Source organism: Schistocerca piceifrons, chromosome X (genome assembly GCF_021461385.2).
Source record: "Schistocerca piceifrons isolate TAMUIC-IGC-003096 chromosome X, iqSchPice1.1, whole genome shotgun sequence".
NCBI lineage: Eukaryota > Metazoa > Arthropoda > Insecta > Orthoptera > Acrididae > Schistocerca > Schistocerca piceifrons.
The window spans coordinates 401,112,120-401,136,038 of record NC_060149.1 but is presented as its reverse complement, the minus strand read 5'-3'; the positions used below and the strand labels follow the sequence as shown (position 1 = coordinate 401,136,038).

Sequence of the window (23,919 nt, the reverse complement as noted above, 5' to 3'; positions counted from 1 at the left end):
GCATTCGGAACAGGCGTTGCTGGCACACGAGGCCGAAGCTAGTCCGAATGACGCACTGCAACACACGTGTCCGTCTGGATTTCATACAGGCGTCTGCCATGGTGTCTTAAGATGCGGCCCGGTCTCCATTTTGGCCGCCTGCCATATCCCCGAACCCAGACAAGGTTGTCGGCGGTGAACTGGCCAAGTGAAGGCACACGCGGCCGTGTGGTGGAAGGCCGCAGAAGATGAAGTAGCGTGCGGGGCTGTGGGCCATGTAAGAGCTCAGCCGGACTGTGGTCGCCCATAGGGGTGAAACAGTAAGACGCCAGAAACTGGAGAAGCGCATCATCAGCAGCAGAAGAAGTCAGAAGTTTCCGCATCTGAGCCTTAAATGTATGGACCAGTCGTTCAGCCTCACCGTTGGATTGTGGATGGAACGGTGGGGCCATGACATGCATGACGCCGTGACGGGCACAAAAATCTGCAAAATTGGAAGAGGCAAATTGCGGACCATTATCAGTAACAAGAGTAGAGGGGAGGCCTTCCAAAGAAAAAATGCGGGCGAGAGCACTGGTGGTTGCCGCGGTGGTAGGCGACATGCAACGGACAATGAAAGGAAAGTTAGAGTAGGCGCCAATTACGAGGAGCCAATAAGTACCTAAAAAGGGTCCCGCAAAGTCAGCATGAATGCGCTCCCAGGGCTTCTCAGGCAAAGGCCATGGTGACAAACATGACTTCGGGGCAGCGGCCTGTGACGCACAAGGGCCGCAGGCAGCGACCATGTGTGCTATTTCAGAGTCGATGCCAGGCCAGTACACACGACGGCGCGCCAGAGATTTTGTGCGAGACACACTCCAGTGCCCTTGGTGAAGGAGGCGCAAGACCGAAGCACGCAAAGACGCAGGTACCACAACACGCAGCGAAGCATTGTCAGTGGAGAGGACGATAACACCATCCTTAGCCGTGAGGCGGTAGTGCAAAGCGTAGTAGTTCCACAACGGATCAAAAGTCTTAGCGGACGGGCAATCTGGCCAACCCTTCTGAATACAGCGTAAAACCCGGGAGAGGGTAGGGTCAGAACCCGTAGCAGCCGCCGCCAGCCTATCCCCAGTGATGCGGAACCCGTTCACAACCCACTACTCGGCAACATCCAGGTGGAAACACAAACGTTCGTCCCTATTGAATGCCTGATCAGGACCCATGGGAAGGCGAGACAGTGCATCAGCATTTGCATGTTGAGCCGTTGGCCGGAAATGAATCTCATAATTTAAACGAGACAAGTAAAGAGCCCAACGCTGCAGGCGGTGTGCAGCCTTGTCGGGAAGTGACATGGATGGATGAAACAAGGAAACAAGTGGTTTGTGATCCGTAACAAGATGACATTTTGAGCCATAGAGAAAAACACCAAACTTATGAAGAGCATAAATAATGGCCAAAGCTTCTTTCTCAATTTGAGAATACTTTTGTTGGGGATCCGTGAGCGTTTTGGAGGCATAAGCAATGGGTTGTTCAGAACCGTCAGAAAAACGGTGCGCAAGGACTGCACCGACCCCGTATTGAGAGGCGTCTGTGGCAAGAACAAGATGTTGGCCAGGTCGATAAGTAGCCAGGCACGGGGCCTGTTTCAGCATAGTCTTCAATTTCTGGAAAACCGCTTCGTAAGACGCGGACCAGTGAAAATGCACGTTTTTATGCAACAGCTGAGCCACCAAAGCCGCAGACGGTAAAAACTTGTGATAGTATGCTATTTTCCCCAAGAAGGCCTGCAGTTCCTTAACAGATGTAGGGCGAGGAAGGGCATCGATCGCAGCGACAGTTTGCTGAAGCAGACGAATACTATCCCGAGAAAGTTGAAACCCCAAGTACGTGATAGATGCCTGAAAAAATTGTGATTTCTGAAGATTACACTTAAGACCGGCAGTCTGTAAGACATGAAAAAGTGTACGGAGATTTTGAAGATGTTCTTCAGTGGTGCAGCCAGTGACAATAATGTCGTCCATGTAATTGATACACCCAAGGACAGGGAGCAATAATTGTTCCAAGAATCGCTGAAAGAGAGCAGGGGCGCTTGCAACCCCGAATGGCAAGCGTTGGTATTGATAGAGGCCGAAAGGCGTGTTCAGGACCAGAAACTGCCGGGAAGCAGCGTCGAGAAGAAGTTGATGATAAGCTACTGACAGGTCAATTTTAGAAAAATGCTGGCCTCCAGCAAGTTTAGTGAACAGTTCTTCAGGATGGGGCATAGGGTAAGTGTCAATGAGGCATTGAGCATTTACAGTGGCTTTGAAATCGCCACAGAGACGAATATCACCATTTGGCTTAGCAACGACAATGACAGGAGAGGACCACTCATTGGAAGTGACAGGAAGCAAGACCCCTGAAGTAGTGAGATGATCAAACTCCCGTTTTACCCGATCACTAAGGGCCACAGGAATGGGCCAAGCCTGAAAAAACTTAGGCCGAGCAGTGGGTTTGAGCGTGATATGAGCTTCAAAGTCGTTTGCACGGCCTAACCCAGGAGAAAAAAGGGACAAAAATGTCGTCGACAAGGAATCCAGTTGAGCATAAGGAATAGCATCAGAGACAATATTGACAGAGTCATCGATGGAGAACCCAAAAACGCGAAAGGCATCGAAACCAAAAAGATTTTCTGCGTTGCTCTGGTCGACCACAAATATGGGAACAGTGCGAACGACGGATTTGTAAGATACCTCAGCATTAAACTGTCCCAAGAGAGAAATCTTCTGTTTATTGTATGTCCGTAATTGCTGAGTGACAGGTGACAGGAGTGGAGAACCCAAATGAAGATACGTCTGAGAATTAATTATAGTGTCAGCAGAACCGGTACCCACTTGCACACGAACATTTCGACCAAGGATTTGGACAGTGAGGAATAACTTCCCTGAAAGGGAAGAAGCGCAATTGACAGATAACACAGAATCAGAATCAGCGTCATGTTCATGAACATCATGTATGCGGTCGGATTTGCAAACAGAAGACACATGACCTTTCTTTTCGCAATTGTGACTCACAGCCCAACGTTGGGGACAATCCTCACGTGAGTGTTTCGTAAAACACCGCGGACATGAAGGAAGTTGCCGGGGGTTTTGCTGCAGTTTCTTAGCGGGTTGTTTACGGTTAGGCCGAGGCTGCGCGTGGGAGCGCACTGCAGTCACGTCGGCCGGCGGTGAGGCGCCGCACGCGTCGTCAACAGCGCACAGAGGTTGTATTTCCCCGACATCACCCCACGCCTCTATTTGCGCCCCAGCGGTGCGAGAAATTTCAAAAGACTGCGCAATGGAGAGAACTTCATCTAGAGTCGGATTTGCCAACTGAAGGGCATGTTGCCTAACTTCTTTGTCGCGCGCCGACCGGATAATAGCATCCCGTACCATGAAATTGGCATAGGATTCTTTGTGAACGTCAGTAACAAATTGACACTTTCGACTGAGGCCGTGAAGTTCAGCAGCCCAAGCACGATAGGATTGATGTGGCTGTTTTTGACAACGATAAAAGGCAACACGAGAGGCTACCACATGTGTTTGCTTTTGAAAATAGACAGACAGAAGTGAGCACATTTCAGCAAAGGACAAAGACGCAGGATCCTTCAAAGGAGGCAATTGTGACAACAACCGATACATTTGAGGTGAAATCCAGGAAAGGAACAGAGACTTACATGGTTTTTCGTCCGTGACATGAAATGCCAAGAAGTGCTGTCGAAGACGTTTTTCACAATCAGACCTGTCTTCCGCCGTCTCGTTGTAAGGAGGAAAAGGAGGAATAGGAGGAATAGCCAACGACAAGAAACGCTCCGCATTTGACTCCACGACGAAATCGCGAATCGCCACTGTTAGAAGCGTTTGCTTCAAGGAGATTTTGCAATAGTTGCTCGACAGTAGCCATGGAACCCTGTGGGTCAACGGTGACAAGTTTAACACATATATTTCAGAACGACACAACACATATAAGTCACAGAGTAAGTTGACAAGCAAGACATGTGTACACATTAGCATTCTAATGAGCACTGAGTCCCAGTCTAGCGGCCGCTGCTCGGCTGGCCGCTTAGGTGGCGCAGCTGCTGCATGGCTGGCAGACAGCGCCGCACGTAGAGGACGCGCGTAATTGCGCGGCGGCGCTTTGAATGATCGTCGAGTCACAACACTCTGGCTATGTGCAGTTCTTTATTGCAAGCTGAAGAAATTAAAAGTCCTACTTTGGTGCACATTCAGACCTCTTGAATTATAAAGTCCTTTTAGGTGTATGATAGTGGCCATTCACTGCCCAGAATCAAACATGTCCATGATCAAATCACACTCATTACCACAGGTGTATCTGTCTTCTTCCAACATTTGACAAAGTCTCCAGAATCATTCCCTGGAGGGCTTCACCCGGAAAATCCAAGTCTCGACTTGACTCCAGCAGTGTTCTGCCAATGCCCAGCTCTCATTGGGTGAAGGCCATTACCAACAAAAATACATCATCCTTAAACTCTACAAACATGATTTGATTCAAGATGACCACTTTTCCACACTAAACTAATATATGACAAAACTATTTAAATAAAAGAATATGACAAAACTATTTACATAAAAGAAACATTATAAACATTTGGTGACATTCACATTGTTTGCAAATATAAGTAATAGTTGGTTTATAAATAAATAAACGAGTATTCTTGCACAAGTGCACTCACATTAAATGATTACACATTATCATTAAGTACAGGGTTATTACAAATGATTGAAGCGATTTCACAGCTCTACAATAACTTTATTATTTGAGATATTTTCACAATGCTTTGCACACACATACAAAAACTCAAAAAGTTTTTTTAGGCATTCACAAATGTTCGGTATGTGCCCCTTTAGTGATTCGGCAGACATCAAGCCGATAATCAAGTTCCTCCCACACTCGGCGCAGCATGTCCCCATCAATGAGTTCGAAAGCATCGTTGATGCGAGCTCGCAGTTCTGGCACGTTTCTTGGTAGAGGAGGTGTAAACACTGAATCTTTCACATAACCCCACAGAAAGAAATCGCATGGGGTTAAGTCGGGAGAGCGTGGAGGCCATGACATGAATTGTTGATCATGATCTCCACCACGACCGATCCATCGGTTTTCCAATCTCCTGTTTAAGAAATTCTTCTGCTTTAGCCTTTTCCGTAAGATTTTCCAAACCGTCGGCTGTGGTACGTTTAGCTCCCTGCTTGCTTTATTCGTCGACTTCCGCGGCTACGCGTGAAACTAGCCCGCACGCGTTCAACCGTTTCTTCGCTCACTGCAGGCCGACCCGTTGATTTCCCCTTACAGAGGCATCCAGAAGCTTTAAACTGCGCATACCATCGCCGAATGGGGTTAGCAGTTGGTGGATCTTTGTTGAACTTCGTCCTGAAGTGTCGTTGCACTGTTATGACTGATGTGAGTGCATTTCAAGCACGACATACGCTTTCTCGGCTCCTGTCGCCATTTTGTCTCACTGCGCTCTCGAGCGCTCTGGCGGCAGAAACCTGAAGTGCGGCTTCAGCCGAACAAAACTTAATGAGTTTTTCTACGTATCTGTAGTGTGTCGTAACCATATGTCAATGAATGGAGCTACAGTGAATTTATGAAATCGCTTCAATCATTTGTAATAGCCCTGTATTATTTAAACAATTATTTATGCCTTCTTGACACAGGCATCTTTTGGCACTTTTTAATGGTAGTGTCTGCTAACACATGCCATTGACCACATTTAAATTAGCACAATTTTTTAATAACACTTGCAATCAATATTTCAATAAAGTTACTGGCAAAATAGTAAACAGTTTCCAGAATGAGATTTTCACTCTGCATTAGTGTGTGCACTTTGTATGAAACTTCCTGGCAGATCAAAAGGCAAAGGTCCCGAGTCTCGGTCCAGCACACAGTTTTAATCTGCCTGGAAGTTTCATAGTAAACAGTTCTTTAAATAAATACAAAAGTATGACAAAATATGAGGTATTCATGCTGTGTTCATTTGCTGTGTAAATGTGGAGAACATGATATTCTGACAAACATTTGTGTGATGAAAAAGATATAAAAGATACACTTAATCAAAAAATAAAATGGATAGAGATACATAGCTTTCAGAGATGATAGCTATATTGACACACTATCACCTAGGATAACAGTCTGTTGAAATCACCTGAAGCAATTAAAAATTGTTAAGTCAGTTACTGGCAAAATAGTAAACAGTTTCCAGAATGAGATTTTCACTCTGCAGCAGAGTGTGCACTCGTATGAAACTTCCTGGAAGATTAAAACTGTGTGGCGAACCAAGACTCAAACTTTGAAAATGTTTATTTATTGTGAGATATTAACTTCTGTAGTTTTAAAGATATTGTGTTGTGTCACTGGACGTGCCTAACGTTTCTGAGATCGCAAATGTATTCAGATTTGCATTAATATTTGATGTGAGTTATTGTCAAATCACAAAGAGCTGTATCTTAGCCATCTTTAAGATTGTCTTACACTACCATTTCTTGGAGCATCTCCTGCACAAAGCCCATGCGATTAACAGCCATCCAAATTTCCAGCATAGAGATTTCCCCCACATCCAGTCCTTCACTAACGCACATGGCTCACCTGGAGCAGTTATGGCAGCCTATCCGGCTGCGTTATGCTATCAGACCTGGGGCTGCACAGCTTCGTAAACAAATTCACCTTACCTTGTACCAATTCTAGGCGGCCAACTAGTTGACCTACATACACATAATATTACAGCAGACAGTAACCAAATTTGCCTTTCATGCACAGCAATACTCAAACCCACCATTGTCCTATAATCACACCTCGAGTGATAATGAACCAGTCTGGTTGTATGCGCTGAAAAGCACAGAGATACCAGGAGTTAAAGCGATTCCAAAGGCATTAGAGGTGCCACAGCTTTCACTGCAGGTGCCATAATGTCATTGCAGCCTAGGGCAGCAGCCTGAAGACTACTGCTCACTGCTAATACAGCTTGTAGCTGTTTTTGAAAGGCAGTGGTTCACACACCACATGGAAATCATGATCATCTCTTCTGGCACAAGTCGTAGAAGCTCAGGCAGCATGCACCATTTCATGTTTGAGCAGGTTCAGATCTCTCTTTAGTAGGTAACTGAAGGGTGTATTTATGTGTAAACTGAGAAATTTAATTAGTTTGTGTGTGACGCTTTTGTCAACCGCTCACACAATGTAATAAAGGATAATTTAACATGCCAGCACGACACTGTGCATAAAATATACCCCTCAACAAGACGCTAATGATATGAACAACATCACTTTTTGAAACAGCACTTCTGGACTTATGCAGATACAATATTGTTTTCTTATCCTCGCATGAAGACGTCACTCTCCACCTGTTGTCCACTAGTTTTAATACAACATGTATACACCATCTAGAAAAAAATTACATTTTGTTTTGTTGCAGTTACAGATTATAAGAATGCTTAGAAACTTGGGGAGTTATTTCTGTGGCAGAGATTTTAATAAAACTGGTCGTTTACTACAGTTGTCTGTAGAGATTTAGCCCAATCATTAGAAGCAAAACTGCAGAAATGGTAATGGCTTCTTCATAAACTGCCTCTTCATCCCATAAATTACTATGTTTTATGACTGACAAACAAAAATTCAGCTCTGTCTACATGTGCTTCAACGGCAGCAGAAAGAAAGAACATTTATGTGCATGGGTCTTGATTTAAAATGTCATCTGCTCAGTACCCACTAGAAGTTTCTAACAGGCATTTTTAATAAATAAAAAAAAAAAAAAAAAAAATAAAAATAAAAAAAAACATTTCTTGAAAATTGGACAAAATGTGGCACTTAGTGGGGGTTCATACAAAAATACTCCTTTATCGATGTTCCATTTCTTCCCATACAAAACGGATACAGTCACTCCATAAGCCACCTCTTACCTTTAACTTTACTGGCCACAGCATCAGACGCCGATACATGTACTCTGTGCAGTTTCATTTTTTTTTGTTCACGATATTCTTCCGTAAAACCTTTTGAAAGTTCATCAACAATCTGCGTAAGTTCTGTGTTGTACCTGAAACAAATTACAATATAAAAAAAGTATTTTAGCAATGCAAGTGACTTTTTTCTGAGGCTATCAACTCCCCCCCTCCCCCAATGAACCATGGATCTTGGCTTTGGTGGGGAGACTTGTGTCCCTCAGCAATACAAATAGCTGTACCGTAGGTGCAACCACAACGGAGGGGTATCTGTTGAGAGGCCAGACAAATGTGTCGTTCCTGAAGAGGGGCAGCAGCCTTTTCAGTAGTTGCAGGGGCAACAGTCTGGATGATTGATCCAGCCTTGTAACACTAACCAAAACGACCAAAACGACCTTGCTATGCTGGTACTGTGAACGGCTGAAAACAAGGGGAAACTACAGCTGTAATTTTTCCCGAGGGCATGCAGCTTTAATGTATGGTTAAATGATGATGGTGTCCTCTTGGGTAAAATATTTCGGAGGTAAAATAGTCCCCCGTTCGGACCTCCGGGCGGGGACTACTCAAGAGGACGTCGTTATCAGGAGAAAGAAAACTGGTGTTCTACGGATCGGAGCGTGGAATGTCAGATCCCTTAATCGGGCAGGTAGGTTAGAAAATTTAGAAAGGGAAATGGATAGGTTAAAGTTAGATATAGTGGGAATTAGTGAAGTTTGGTGGCAGGAGGAACAAGACTTTTGGTCAGGTGAATACAGCGTTATAAATACAAAATCAAATAGGGGTAATGCAGGAGTAGGTTTAATAATGAATAAAAAATAGGAGTGTGGGTAAGCTACTACAAACAGCATAGTAAATGCATTATTGTGGCCAAGATAGACACGAAGCCCACACCTACTACAGTAGTACAAGTTTATATGCCAACTAGCTCTGCAGATGACAAAGAAATTGGTGAAATGTATGAGATAAAAGAAATTATTCAGATAGTGAAGGGAGACGAAAATTTAATAGTCATGGGTGACTGGAATTCGATAGTAGGAAAAGGGAGAGAAGGAAACGTAGTAGGTCAATATGGATTGGGGGTAAGAAATGAAAGAGGAAGTTGCCTATTAGAATTTTGCACAGAGCATAACTTAATCATAGCTAACACTTGGTTCAAGAATCACAAAAGAAGGTTGTATACATGGAAGAAGCCTGGAGGTACTGGAAGGTCCCAGATAGATTATACAGGGTGATTCAAAAAGAATACCACAACTTTAAAAATGTGTATGTAATGAAAGAAACATAATATAACCTTCTGTTATACATCATTACAAAGAGTATTTAAAAAGGTTTTTTTTTTCACTCAAAAACAAGTTCAGAGATGTTCAATATGACCCCCTCCAGACACACGAGCAATATCAACCCGATACTCCAACTCGTTCCACACTCTCTGTAGCATATCTGGCGTAACAGTTTGGCTAGCTGCTGTTATTTCTCATTTCAAATCATCAATGGTGGCTGGGAGAGGTGGCCGAAACACCATATCCTTAACATACCCCCATAAGAAAAAATCGCAAGGGGTAAGATCAGGGCTTCTTGGAGGCCAGTGATGAAGTGCTCTGTCACGGGCTGCCTGGCGGCCGATCCATCGCCTCGGGTAGTTGACGTTCAGGTAGTTACGGACAGATAAGTGCCAATGTGGTGGTGCTCCATCCTGCTGAAATATGAATTGTTGTGCTTCTTGTTCGAGCTGAGGGAACAGCCAATTCTCTAACATCTCCAGATACTGTAGTCCAGTTACAGTAGCACCTTCGAAGAAAAAGGGGCCAAAAACTTTATTGGCTGAAATGGCGAACAAATGTACAACTAAATGAAACTTTATAGCTCCCTTAATTCGCCGACAGATAGTGCTTAGCTCTGCCTTTTGTCTTTGCAGAGTTTTAAATTCCTAAAGTTGTGGTATTCTTTTTGAATCACCCTGTATAATGGTAAGACAGAGATTCAGGAACCAGGTTTTAAATTGTAAGACATTTCCAGGGGCAGATGTGGACTCTGACCACAATCTATTGGTTATGAACTGCACATTAAAACTGAAGAAACTGCAAAAAGGTGGGAATTTAAGGGGATGGGACCTGGATAAACTGAAAGAACCAGAGGTTGTAGAGAGTTTCAGGGAGAGCATTAGGGAACGATTGACAAGAATGGGGGAAAGAAATACAGTAGAAGAAGAATGGGTAGCTCTGAGGGATGAAGTAGTGAAGGCAGCAGACGATCAAGTAGGTAAAAAGACAAGGGCGAATAGAAATCCTTGGGTAATAGAAGAAATATTGAATTTCATTGATGAAAGGAGAAAATATAAAAATGCAGTAAATGAAGCAGGCAAAAAGGAATACAAACGTCTCAAAATTGAGATTGACAGGAAGTGCAGAATGGCTAAGTAGGGATGGCTAGAGGACAAATGTAAGGATGTAGAGGTGCATATCACTAGGGGTAAGATAGATACTGCCTACAGGAAAATTAAAGAGACCTTAGGAGAAAAGAGAACCACTTGTATGAATATCAAGAGCTCAGATGGAAACCCAGTTCTAAGCAAAGAACGGAAAGCAGAAAGGTGGAAGGAGTATATAGAGGGTCTATACAAGGGCAATGTGCTTGAGGACAATATTATTGAAATGGAAGAGGATGTAGATGTAGATGAAGATGAAATAGGAGATATGATACTGTGTGAAGAGTTTGACAGAGCACTGAAAGACCCAAGTTGAAACAAGGCCCTGGGACTAGACAACATTCCATTAGAACTACTGACAGCCTTGGGAGAGCAAGTCCTGACTACACTCTACCATCTGGTGAGCAAGATGTGTGAGACAGGCGAAATACCCTCAGACTTCAAGAAGAATATAATAATTCCAATCCCAAAGAAAGAATGTGTTGACAAATGTGAAAATTACCGAACTATCAGTTTATTAAGTCACGGCTGCGAAATACTAACGTGAATTCTTTACAGATGAATGGAAAAACTGGTAGAAACCGATCTCGGGGAAGATCAGTTTGGATTCTGTAGAAATACTGGAACACGTGAGGCAATACTGACCCTACGACTTATCTTAGAAAATAGATAAAGGAAAGGCAAATCTACATTTCTAGCATTTGTAGACTTAGAGAAAGCTTTTTACAATGGTGACTAGAGTACCCTCTTTCAAATTCTGACGGTGGCAGAGGTAAAATACAGGGAGCGAAAGGCTATTTACAATTTGTACAGAAACCAGATGGCAGTTATAAGAGTCGAGGGACATGAAAGGGTAGCAGTGGTTGGGAAGGGAGTGAGACAGGGTTGTAGCCTCTGCCCGATGTTATTCAATCTGTATATTGAGCAAGCAGTAAAGGAAACAAAAGAAAAATTCGGAGCAGTTATTAAAATCCATGGAGAAGACATAAAAACTTCGAGGTTCGCCGATGACATTGTAATTCTGTCAGAGACAGCAAAGGGCTTGGAAGAGCAGTTGAACGGAATGAACAGTGTCTTGAAAGGAGGGTATAAGATGAACATCAACAAAAGCAAAACAAGGGTAATGGAATGTAGTCGAATTAAGTTGGGTGATGCTGAGGGAATTAGATTAGGAAATGAGACAAAGTAGTAAAGGAGTTTTGCTATTTAGGGAGCAAAATAACTGACGATGGTCGAAGTAGAGAGGATATAAAATGTAGACTGACAATAGCAACGAAAGTGTTTCTGAAGAAGAGAAATTTGTTAACATCGAATATAGATTTAAGTGTCAGGAAGTCGTTTCTGAAAGTATTTGTATGGAGTGTAGCCATGTATGGAAGTGAAACATGGACGATAAATAGTTTGGACAAGAAGAGAATAGAAGCTTTCGAAATGTGGTACTACAGAAGAATGCTGAAGATTAGATGGGTAGATCACATAACTAATGAGGAGGTACTGAAAAGAATTGGGGAGAAGAGGAGTTTGTGGCACAGTTTAACTAGAAGAAGGGATCGGTTGGTAGGACATGTTCTGAGGCATCAAGGGATCACCAATTTAGTATTGGGAGGGCAGCATGGAGGGTAAAAATCATAGAGGGAGACCAAGAGATGAATACACTAAACAGATTCAGAAGGATGTATGTTGCAGTAGGTACTGGGAGATGAAGAAGCTTGCACAGGATAACGTAGCATGGAGAGCTGCATCAAACCAGTCTCTGGACTAAGACCACAACAACAAAGAACATCAACTCACTATAATTTGTGTAGTGTTTACGATGTTTTTAATAAGATTTTAAGTTAAAGTAAAATAATTGCAGGTCATTCTGATGTAAATATAAAATTATTCGTCATCTAGATAAACCTACGTGGGAACATACATATTTAGCATTGCTATCTTCCTGAATTTATCTCTCATAGCATTAACTGATGAACTTTTTAAGTTGCTGTTATAACTTCAAGTTGAACAAATATATTTCAAAGATGACGCAATACATGAAAGTCCCAAATCAAGTAAACAGAGTAAGACGTGTGTCACTTTAACAGTCAAATCATCACTTAGTCCGAGTCTAGTGGCCGCCGGCTGGCTGGCCGCTTAGGTGGCGCTGCTGCTGCCTGGCTGGCAGACAGCGCCGCATGTAGAGGACAAGCGTAACTGCGTGGCGGCACTTTGAAAGATCAGCGAATCACAACACTTTTCCCCCCTTTGAAGTTTTTGCACAGGTCTTGATGGAGGCGGCCTGCAGATTTCTAACATCCATAGGTGGTGTTTGACTGGCCGTAAAGTCTCGAGGACGCGGCTTCCCGTACGGACAGAAGTGTCCCCGATGATAACGGGTCGAGATGACAGAAGACGTAGGGGTCGAATCTGCTGGGGCCCCATGCACCAATCTGCCCATTGCAGCAATTCTGGTTGTTATAACAGGAGACATGGGCGATATGTCCGCGTCCATAGGAGACGGAGGCTGGTAGAGTTGCTCCGACAGATGATGGTCATCTGGTTCCTGCATGGGCACGTCTTCTGTTGGCGTCATTTCCTGTGCTGGCACCGATATGACGGTGAGAGGACCGCATTGTGAGTAATGAGAGATTCCAAGATCCCGAGCGTCAGGTAGAGCTGAAGGTGGTGTAGCAGCATCCGGAACAGGCGTTGCCGGCACACGAGGCCGAAGCTGGTCCGAATGACGCACTGCAACACACGTGTCTGTCTGGACTTCATACAGGTGTCGGCCACGGTGTCTTAAGATGCAGCCAGGACTCCATATTGACCGCCTACCATATCCCCGTACCCATACAAGGTCATCGGCGGTGAACCGGCCAAGCGAAGGCACCCACGGCCGTCAGGTGGAAGGCCACAGAAGATGAAGTAGCGTTCGGGCTGTCGGCCATGTAAGAGCTCAGCCGGGCTGTGGTCGCCCATGGAGGTGAAACGGTAAGAAGCCAGAAATTGGAGAAGAGCATCATCAGCAGCAGAAGTAATCAGGAGTTTCCTCATCTGCACCTTAAATGTGCGGACCAGTCGTTCAGCCTCACCGTTTGACTGTGGATGGAACGGAGGGGCCGTGACATGCATGATGCCGTGATGGGCACAAAAATCTGCCAAATTGGAAGAGGCAAATTGCGGACCATTATCAGTAACAAGAGTAGAGGGAAGGCCTTCCAAAGAAAAAATTCGAGCTAGAGCATTGGTGGTTGCCGCGGTGGTAGGCGACGTGCAACGGACAATGAAAGGAAAGTTAGAGTAGGCGTCAATAACTAGAAGCCAATAAGTACCTAAAAACGGTCCCGCAAAGTCAGCATGAATACGCCCCCAGGGCTTCTCAGGGGATGGCCACAGTGACAAAGATGACTTCAGGGCGGCGGCCTGTGACGCACAAGGGCCGCAGGCAGCGCCATGTGTGCGATTTCCGAGTCGATGCCGGGCCAGTACACATGACGGCGCGCCAGAGATTTAGTGCGAGACACACCCCAGTGTCCTTGGTGAAGGAGGCGCAAGACCGAAGCACGCAAAGACACAGGTACCACAACACGCGGCGGAGCAATTTCGCTAGAAAGGAGGAGAACACCATCCCTAGCCGTGAGGCAGTAACGAAAAACGTAGTAGTTCCGCAACGGATCAGAAGTCTTAGCGGACGGACGATCTGGCCAACCCTTCTGAATACAGCGTAAAACCCGGGAAAGGGTAGGGTCAGAACCTGTAGCAGCCGCCAGCCGGTCCCCGGTGATGGGGAACCCGTCCACAACCCGCTGCTGAGCAACATCCAGGTGGAAACACAAAAGTTCGTCCCTATCGAATGCCAGATCAGGACCCATGGGAAGGCGAGACAGTGCATCAGCATTTGCATGTTGAGCCGTTGGCCGGAAATGAATCTCATAATTTAAACGAGACAAGTAAAGAGCCCAACGCTGGAGGCGGTGTGCAGCCTTGTCAGGAAGTGACATGGATGGATGAAACAAGGAAACAAGTGGTTTGTGATCCGTAACAAAATGAAATTTTGAGCCATAGAGAAAAACACCAAACTTATGAAGAGCATAAATAATGGTCAAAGCTTCTTTCTCAATTTGAGAATACTTTTGTTGGGGATCCGTGAGCGTTTTGGAGGCATAAGCAATGGGTTGTTCCGAGCCGTCAGAAAAACGGTGCGCAAGAACTGCACCGACCCCGTATTGAGAGGCGTCTGTGGCAAGAACAAGATGTTGGCCAGGTCGATAAGTAGCCAGGCACGGGGCCTGTTTCAGCATAGTCTTCAATTTCTGGAAAGCCGCATCGCATGACGCGGACCAGTGAAAAGGCACGTTTTTATGCCACAGGTGATGCAACAGCTGAGCCACCGAAGCAGCAGACGGTAAAAACCTGTGATAGTATGCTATTTTACCCAAGAAGGCCTGCAGTTCCTTAACAGATGTAGGGCGAGGAAGGGCATCGATCGCAGTGTCAGTTTGCTGAAGCAGACGAATACCATCCCAAGAGAGTTGAAACCCCCCCAAGTACGTGATAGATGCCTGAAAAAAAATTTGATTTCTGAAGATTACACTTAAGACCGGCAGTCTGTAAGACATGAAAAAGTGTGGGGAGATTCTGAAGATGTTCTTCAGTGGTGGAGCCAGTGACAACAATGTCATCCATGTAATTTATACACCTAGGGACAGCGAGCAATAATTGTTCCAAGAATCGCTGAAAGACAGCAGGGGTGCTGGCAACCCCGAATGGCAATCGTTGGTATTGATAGAGGCCGAAAGGCGTGTTAAGGACCAGAAACTGCCGAGAAGCAGTGTCGAGAGGAAGTTGATGCTAAGCTTCTGCAGGTCAAGTTTAGAAAAATACTGGCCTCCAGCAAGTTTAGTGAACAATTCTTCAGGTCGAGGCATAGGGTAAGTGTCGGTAAGGCATTGAGCATTTACAGTGGCTTTGAAATTGCCATAGAGACGAATATCACCATTTGGCTTAGCAACGACAACAACAGGAGAGGACCACTAACTGGAAGTGACAGGAAGCAAGACCCCTGAAGCAGTGAGTCGATCCATCTCCCGTTTGCGTTTGACCTGATCACGGAGGGCCACAGGAATGGGCCGAGCCCGAAAAAATCCAATTGAGCATAAGAAATAGCATTAGAGACGATATTGACAGTCATCTATGGAGAACCCAAAAATGCAAAAGGCATTGAAACCAAAAAGATTCTCCACATTACTATGGTCGACCACAAATATGGGGACAGTGCGAATGACAGATTTGTAAGATACCTCAGCATCAAATTGTCCCAAGAGAGAAATTTTCTGTTTACTGTTAAGTCCGTAATTGCCTAATGACAGGTGACAGGATTGGAGAACCGAACTGAAGATACATCTGAGAACTGATGATAGCGGCAGCAGAACCAGTATCCACCTGCATGAGAAATATCTCGACCAAGGATTTGGACAGTGAGGAATAACCTCCCTGAAAGGGAAAAAGTACAATTGGCAGACAACACAGAATCAGAATCAGCGTCATGTTCATGAACACCATGTATGCGGTTGGATTTGCAAACGGATGACACATGACCTTTTTTTTTTTTTTTTTTTTTTTTTTTTTTTTTTTTTTTTTTTTTTTGCATTTGTGACACACGGCCCAAAGTTGTGGACAATCCTGTCGTGAACGTTTCATAAAACAACGCGGACATGAAGGAAGTAGCCGTGGGTTTTGCTGCAGTTTCTTAGAGGTTTGTTTACGGTTAGGCCGAAGATGCGCTTGGGAGCGTACTGCAGCCACGTCGGCCGCCGGGGACACTCCACACGCTTCGTCAACATCGCACAGAGTTTGTATTTCCCCGACGTCGCCCCATGCCTCTATCTGCGCTCCAGTGGCGTGAGAAATTTCGAAAGACTGAGCGATGGATAGGACTTCATCTAGAGTCAGATTTGCCAACTGAAGGGCACGTTGCCTAACTTCTTTGTCGGGCGCCGACTGGATAATAGCATCCCGTACCATGGAATCAGCGTAGGATTCTTTGTGAACTTCAGTAACAAATTGACACTTTCTACTGAGGCTGTGAAGTTCAGCAGCCCAAGTGCGATAGGATCGATTCTGTTGTTTTTGACAAGATAAAAGGTAACACGAGAGGCTACCACGTGCGTATGCTTTTGAAAATAGTCGGACAGAAGTGAGCATATTTCAGCAAAGGACAAAGACACAGATCTTTCAAAGGAGCCAATTACAACAACAACCGATACATTTGAGGTGAAATCCATGAAAGGAACAGACACTTACATGTTTGGTCAACAGCGACATGAAATGCTGAGTAGTGCTGTCGAAGACGTTTTCCGTAATCAGACCAGTCTTCCGCCGTCTCGTTGTAAGGAGGAAAAGGAGGTAGAGATGATGACGAGAGACGCCCCGCATTTGATGCCGCGACAAAATCACGAATCACATTTGTGAGAAGCGCATGCTGTTCTACAAGACCTTGCAAGAGTTGCTCTAAAGTAGCCATGGAAATACATGTGTCAACGACGAAAAAGAAAAATTCACTACCTCATCGCCAATTGTTATAACTTCAAGTTGAACAAATATATTTCAAGGACGACACAATATATGAAAGTCACAGATCAAGTAAACAGAGTAAGACGTGTGTCGCTTTAACAGTCAAATCATCACTGAGTCCGAGTCTAGCGGCCCCTGGCTGGCTGGCTGCTTAGGTGGCGCTGCTGCTTCATGGCTGGCAGACAGCGCCGCATGTAGAGGACGCGCGCAACAGCGCGGCGGCACTTTGAAAGATTGGCGAGTCACAACAGTTGCCACTACTGTTTCTGATCTGAGGCTGAGAACGTCTCCCATATAAATGAATCTAACCTTCTTTCTGCCTTTATTTCAAGTGCAGTTAACAAAAATAATTCTTGTGTACAGCTAGTAGTTCATTTGTAATTAACTGTTTTCTCACCACACCTGGAGTTTTGAAATACTAGCAAGCATACATACTTCTCTGTCTTCTACATGTTCGGTACTTGATTTGTTGCCACATCTCAAGAGTCACTGGTACTGGAATTATTCACTGTCACAAATGGGGCTTATAGTGGATGGGGAATAAGTATATTGCATAATTTTTGTTTGTTTTTGAGGTGAATCCAACTGTCTTTGTGAGACCTGGGTGTCATCAATTGGTTCTCTCCAAATCACGGAAAAAGTAAAGAATAGGAGACATGATCCTTTTACCCAACTTGTCAGTAAGGTAACACATGTGAAACAACATATTTGTGGAAACCATTTGTTCTCCTGATCGCCAACCTTATACCCAAAACAAGTGTGTGTGGTTCTTTACAGGAGGATTAAATTTCCTTTGAAAGTGTAACTCTCCTGCCATACAAAAAAAAGGAGTTACACTATATTCACAGGTACAAAGCATTTGAGCGTGACTAATCATAAATGTTGTTAAACCTCCTCATTTCCTAGAGATGGATTTCTGAATTAACAGTCATGTTTGAGAATCCCTTGTAAATAATATGATTGCTATCCAACATTTACAAATGCAGAGTCATTAAATCAAGTGAAATCACTATAACCAAGAAGTGTTACCAACAACTTTGGCAGAAGGTAAAGTGCCAAAAAACTGAGCCTGATGAGCAGAAACTTATTTCTTGTTTGAATACAGAACCCAGAATTATACTAAAGGACAGATTTATATTCTTTGTAGTCCTGGAAAATTAACCTGAAAAAAGAGCACGCTGATCAATAAATATGCACAAGCTGGAAATAAAGTCAATCGATGTTAGACACCCCAAATAACACTTAAACGAGTTTGGGATGTTTCTGGCTTGTGCTAAACATTTGAGGTCCAACTTTTTCACTTATAACACAAAAACAATACATCCTACAGATAATTCTCAATACATCAAAATGAAAGAGCGTAAAATTTCACATGGAATGACCTACTTAAAACTTAGATTCGGTTCAGCCATTTAGCCGCAATTCATCCTCAAAGATTGTTAATTTTTACCAACTTGGTTGAAAAGAGTGTTATACTCATGTTCCAATGTTCCAACACCTGTAACCCAAAATTGATCACTCTAAATAAAAAGTGTCAAGGATGAAAGTTGTTGAGCATCACTTCTGCATAAAAGCTTCTAAATTTCAAAATACGCTCACGCCTTTGCAAAGATACACATAAAATTACTTCTGAAGGCCAAATCATCCACATTTATTGAAATATTCAAATTTAAGGGCAATTTAGTGAGGTATCTATTTACCTACCTATCTAGGTAGTTGACTCTATTTGTTAATTTAATTAATTTAATTATTCAAGTAAGTAATTTATAGTGTTTTGCATTAATTAGTTGTGTTTGTGGTAATCATACAAGAAGTATTAACAAAAGGGAAAAAGAGGTACGGAAAATATTCAAGAGGAAAACAGCTGTAAGAAAGTGCAGTTCCTGTGGAAGAACTGAGTAGTGGCCCCTACAATCTAAGAAGTGCGAGTCAAAATGGATGGTGATCAAGTGCCAGTCAGTTCTGATAAAATTTTCTTTGAATCCCTTTGCATATGAAGTCACCACAACAGCTTGAGTCATACTTCATCTCTGAGCTAGCCCCATATCCTTAAACTCTTTTTGATGATGACAGAATAATGCACAAGACAAGAAAATCAGACCTATTTAAACTTTTCGGTCCAGTCAGTGTTAAAATCATATGCAACACCATTCTTGGTGGGAGGTTCCTCTTACATCAATTTGGGTGGAAATACTGATTAAGTGTTTTCCCCCATTCTTGAAAAGTATGTGAACTACGTCAAAAAACACTTTGGGTCCAATTGCATAACTGGAGGAGGGAGCTGAGAAAATCACAAAATGTGCCAAACATGCCCAAATAGCCTATGCTATGTCATCCGCTTCTATTTTATTTGATGAAACACTGTCATCAACTATGCCAATAGACCATTTCTTACTAAACAAACTTAATACGGAACATCTTATCTCAATGTTGGCAGAAAAATTATATAATGAAGGGTATAAAGTCAAGCAGGTCTTTGGTGATGAAAACAGCTATCAGTATAGCCACAAAAGAAGTACTGGGGAGGACAGAATACCAAAGAATAGTGAAATGTTTCGACAAGGAATGCTCACTAGTAATCCAAGACAGAAATGGAGCAAGACAAAGAATTGCAAAGGAAAACAGCATGCTGGAAATCCCAAAACAAGACTAGTGGAGGAATACTATAGAGAGAAGAGGAAAATTGCGGATAAGTTAGGTAGGGTGAAGAAAAGGCAGTATAAAAGAAAGAAGATAGAGCAGGTGGACAAAATAAGGAATAATAATGAGATACAAAAGTTCTACGAAAGATTCAGAGGAATGAAGAGAGGATTTCAACCAAGATTAGTCTTCTATAAGAATAGAAATGGAAACCTAATTGAAGGTAAAAGCAAAGCTTTGGGAAGATGGAAAAGTATTTTGCCGAGTTATTTGATGGAAAGGGGGGAGGGAACAGAGATGAAACCCTGAATGATGAGGAAGAACTGAATTTGGAATTAGAATCAGAAGTGGAAGAGAAGGAAGTTGAACCATCACACTTAGAGGAAGTAAAGACTGCAATTAAAAACTTAAAGAATAATAAAGCAGCTGGAAAAAATGGCATAGAAGTCAAATTATCCAAATTTTGGGGAAAGAAGATGAAGCCAGCTGTTAATGAATTTATGAACGAAATATGGATACAGAAGAAATGCCTAAGGATTTGAGCATGAGAATAATCTGCTTATTACATAAGAAAGATGAAAAGGGACAGGGCAGTGATTACCATGGGATTACTCTCTTAAGACACAATGTACAAGGTGTTTAGTAAGATTTTAGGCAGTCGGCTAGAATACCAGGTGAAAATGATACTGAGGGAGTATCAGGCTGGATTTAGGGAAAATAGGTCCACTATGGACCAGATATTTTTCTTGAGACAAGTGGTAGAGAACTTTATGAATATAACAAGCTAATGTGTCAGTTGTATATCGATTTTAAACAGGAATAAGGTTCCATAAGCATGCAGGATTTTAGAATCACACTAAAATTTGTGAGACTGACTGGAATGACAATGAAAGCAGTAGTCTGCACAGTCAGAATACAGCAAGAGTTGTCAGGAGAGTTCCACGTAGGGAGGGGCTGAGACAAGGAGATGTGATCTCCGGTCTACTCTTTAACGAAGCACTAGCGAAGATAATTTGGCAAATACCATCAAACCCAGGGGGAACAATATTTAACCATCAGGTCCAGGTGGTGGCATACACTGACGATGTAGAACTAATTGCACGTGATATCAGGGCTTTGAAGGACAATTATGCTGCATTGGAAGGAGCAGGGTGGAGGTAAAGACTGGAAGTGAATATAGGTTACACAAAGTATATGACGATGGGACATCCTGGTGGGGATAGAGGACAGACTTCAACAGAAATAAATGGGAAAGAGTACCAAAGAGTGGAAAAGTTTAAATACTTAGGCTTGATAATAACAGAAGATAACAGGACAGCAGCAGAAATCTAGAAAAGATAGCAAGTGGAAACCAATGTTACTGTACCATGCAGAATATATTCAAGTGCAGAAATATTAGTAGGAACACAAAAATGCAAATATATTTGACTACATTAAGATGTATAGTAATGTATGAGTCAGTAGGATGGGTGATGACCACAAAGGAGGAAGGGTGGTTACTGAGACGGGAAACGAAGATTTTGACAAAGATACATGTGGCAATGAGAGTGGAAGGAAGCTATAGAATAAGAACATACACAGAACTACAGACACTTTTTGGACAGATGAATAATGCAGTGAAAATCAAGCAAGGAAAGAAAAGCCCAAAGGGCAAATGAGAAGAGGAAGACCTAGGAAAAGGTAGCTTGAAAATACTGAGGACCTAGCAATATGAGTCAGGAACTGGAGAAGGACAGCAATGGACAGAGAAAATGGAGGCAGGTAACAAAAGAGGCCAAGGTTCTACAAGGAGTGTAGTGCTGACCAGTAAGTAAGTAAGTAAGTACTAAAGTAAGTAAGTAAGTGTGGCTGGATACTACAACATAGCTTGTACCTATATAGTCCTACTTAAATTGGTTGCCATTTTACAGCGAGAGCCAGCAGTACACCGGTGAGAGGTTGGCATTATCGACTGCCACAGTGCTGCTACATCCACTGCACAATGCACTGTGCCTTCCAGTTCTCAAGCACAAAACTTTTCCAGATGCAAAAAATTCAACTATTTCAAGAACATAACCCTAGCCCTAATTAAAATTAAGAACACATTTATGACATGCTTTGAGACACTATAGAGCTGTATGCCATACATGACTTTCAGAAGTTTTACACAATTTCTGTGGGAGACAAAGACTTTAAAATTATGTTTTATTGTCATGCAGAGCAGAGTGCTAGGGTGGCTGGCAGCAGACACAACTAGTTGTGACAACATTGCCATGCCAACCTTGAACATCAAATGTCAACTAATCTAAATTGGGTTATAATGTAAAAGAGGGAATGTCATGTATGCCACCAATCTGAATCATGTAAACACTGGTGCATGTATTTCATATTTAAGTCCTTGTATGTAGTGTTCCTGATACAAAGATGGGGGAACAACAAAGCATGAGCCAAAATGAAAATGACAAAACTGCATAAAACAACTCTCCAATGCTGGCTGACATAACAAAGAGTTAAGAACACAGAATTCAGATACAACTCAATCTGACTGTCATCTAGCAAGTCAATGCCCCACACATTACAGTACACCAGTAGGTCAACAATAAGTGAAAAATGAAACCAAACAATTCCTTAAAAAACTAATATGAGTATATACAGCAGTGCCATTGCATTATGGAATAGTGCAAGGAATCTCTGTCTATGAATGAATCAAAATGAACCATGTTGGCCTATGACGGATGAGTGTGACTGGAGACAGACTTGTGGATGTAGTCTATAGGTGTGTATAGTGCTTGTACTGGAAAGTGGAAGATGATGGCGTAATCATGAGTTTCGATGTGAGGTCTTGGATACTATATGTAGCACATCATAATCTCACCACACAAGCCTGCACACACCTTCTTACAGCCTGAAACTTCCAGACATTAAAACTATGTCCTAGTGTGGGGCTTGAACCAGAACTATTGCCTTTTGTGGCCAATGCCCTTGCCAGCAAAGTCAAACCTTGATACATAAATGTTCACTTCATACCCTACATACAAAACTCAATGTGCATCCTCCTATATATCTTGTTGCACCAATACTCCTTGGAGAATGGATAGGATGAGGATGTCTTGAACACAGCAAATAGATTTTTTCCAGAACGAATGATTCATTTCACAGCATAGTGTTTGCCATAGCAAAAGAATAGGCTAAGGTGGGAAAGGAATTTGGCATTTGCCTTTAGCAATTTTGGGAAACCAATTAAAACTTAACTGTAGAAGACTGTATCTAGATTTGAACCTTGCTCCTGCCACACATGTATCCACTGCCTTAACCATTTCATCACCTCACTCAATGTTGCTGTAGCGAACTTCCTCAATAGACATTTCCCATCAAATCCTTCCCCCCCCCCTCCCCCCCCCCCCCCCAAGAGTGAACTTCTGTAAAGCCTGGAAGAGTAAAAGAGAGGTATTCACCAACTGAAGCTATGGAGGAAGGTTCCTGTTTAATGTCCCATTGGCATTACAGATGAAGCACTAGTTAGGATAATACCAACATAACAATGAAAATGTGTCACATTCTCATCACAGAAACTATCCCAGCATTTCCCTTAACCGATAGGAGAACTGTGGAAAACGTAAATCTGCAGTGCTGAGTGAAGATCCAAATTCCGCTTCTCACAAATATGAGTCAAACTTCTAAAACACTGTGCAACCTACTTAGGCTGATGCTTTCAGGCTCAAACTATTGTCAGTTGAGCTGCCACAAAATGTAAAGATCTGAATTTAATTTCCAGTCTTGCACACAGCACCAGTCTGTTTAGGAGTCCTTACAGTGAATGTTTCCCTGTACCCAATCCAAAATCTTGCTGCATTCAAGAGGTGATGAAGCCTTTCCCTTTTCACTTAACTTCCCTCTCAGAATATGCCACGTCTTCTTCCTGTCCATCAGAAACAAAATTCTCTGTCCCTTTGTAAGCACTATACCAACTTTCCTTGTCCATCTGTCTTTCATTCTTATTTTCTGTGGCCATTGTTTTTTCCTTCAGAATTTCCTCTGCTGACTTTTTTTTTATTCCTCATGCCTCTCCACATTGATTAATTCCTGCTCCACACTAGATTATTTCCACACAATAGTCATGTCTTTCTGTTAGCACACAATTACTCCAGTTTGACAAGAATGTTACATAATGAGAAAAATATCAACCACAATGGTAATACAACTATACAAGGCAGGCTTTCATGGTCAGCACTTGTATCCTTGGTGATTTTTGGTTATACATACACTAGGTTATGGTCTAAGGCATGTTTCCATGTCTTGTGCTTCATCTCCTAATGTCGGAGACATCACCAGAGGCGATTATAAAGACTCGGACAGTAGTTTAAAGCTCAGCAAGCAAAGCTGTTTATAGTT

General features: G+C 42.9%; 1 protein-coding gene across 2 annotated transcripts in view; it reads right to left on the bottom strand.

The window, feature by feature from the left end:
- The window catches only part of LOC124721754, a 171,376-nt gene that overhangs the window by 108,350 nt on the left and 39,107 nt on the right, over positions 1–23,919 (bottom strand). For both annotated transcript variants that reach the window (XM_047246856.1, XM_047246857.1), the window contains one exon: positions 7,896–8,029. In XM_047246856.1, the coding sequence (XP_047102812.1) occupies positions 7,896–8,029 (134 nt within the window). The remainder of the gene's footprint in view (positions 1–7,895; positions 8,030–23,919) is intronic.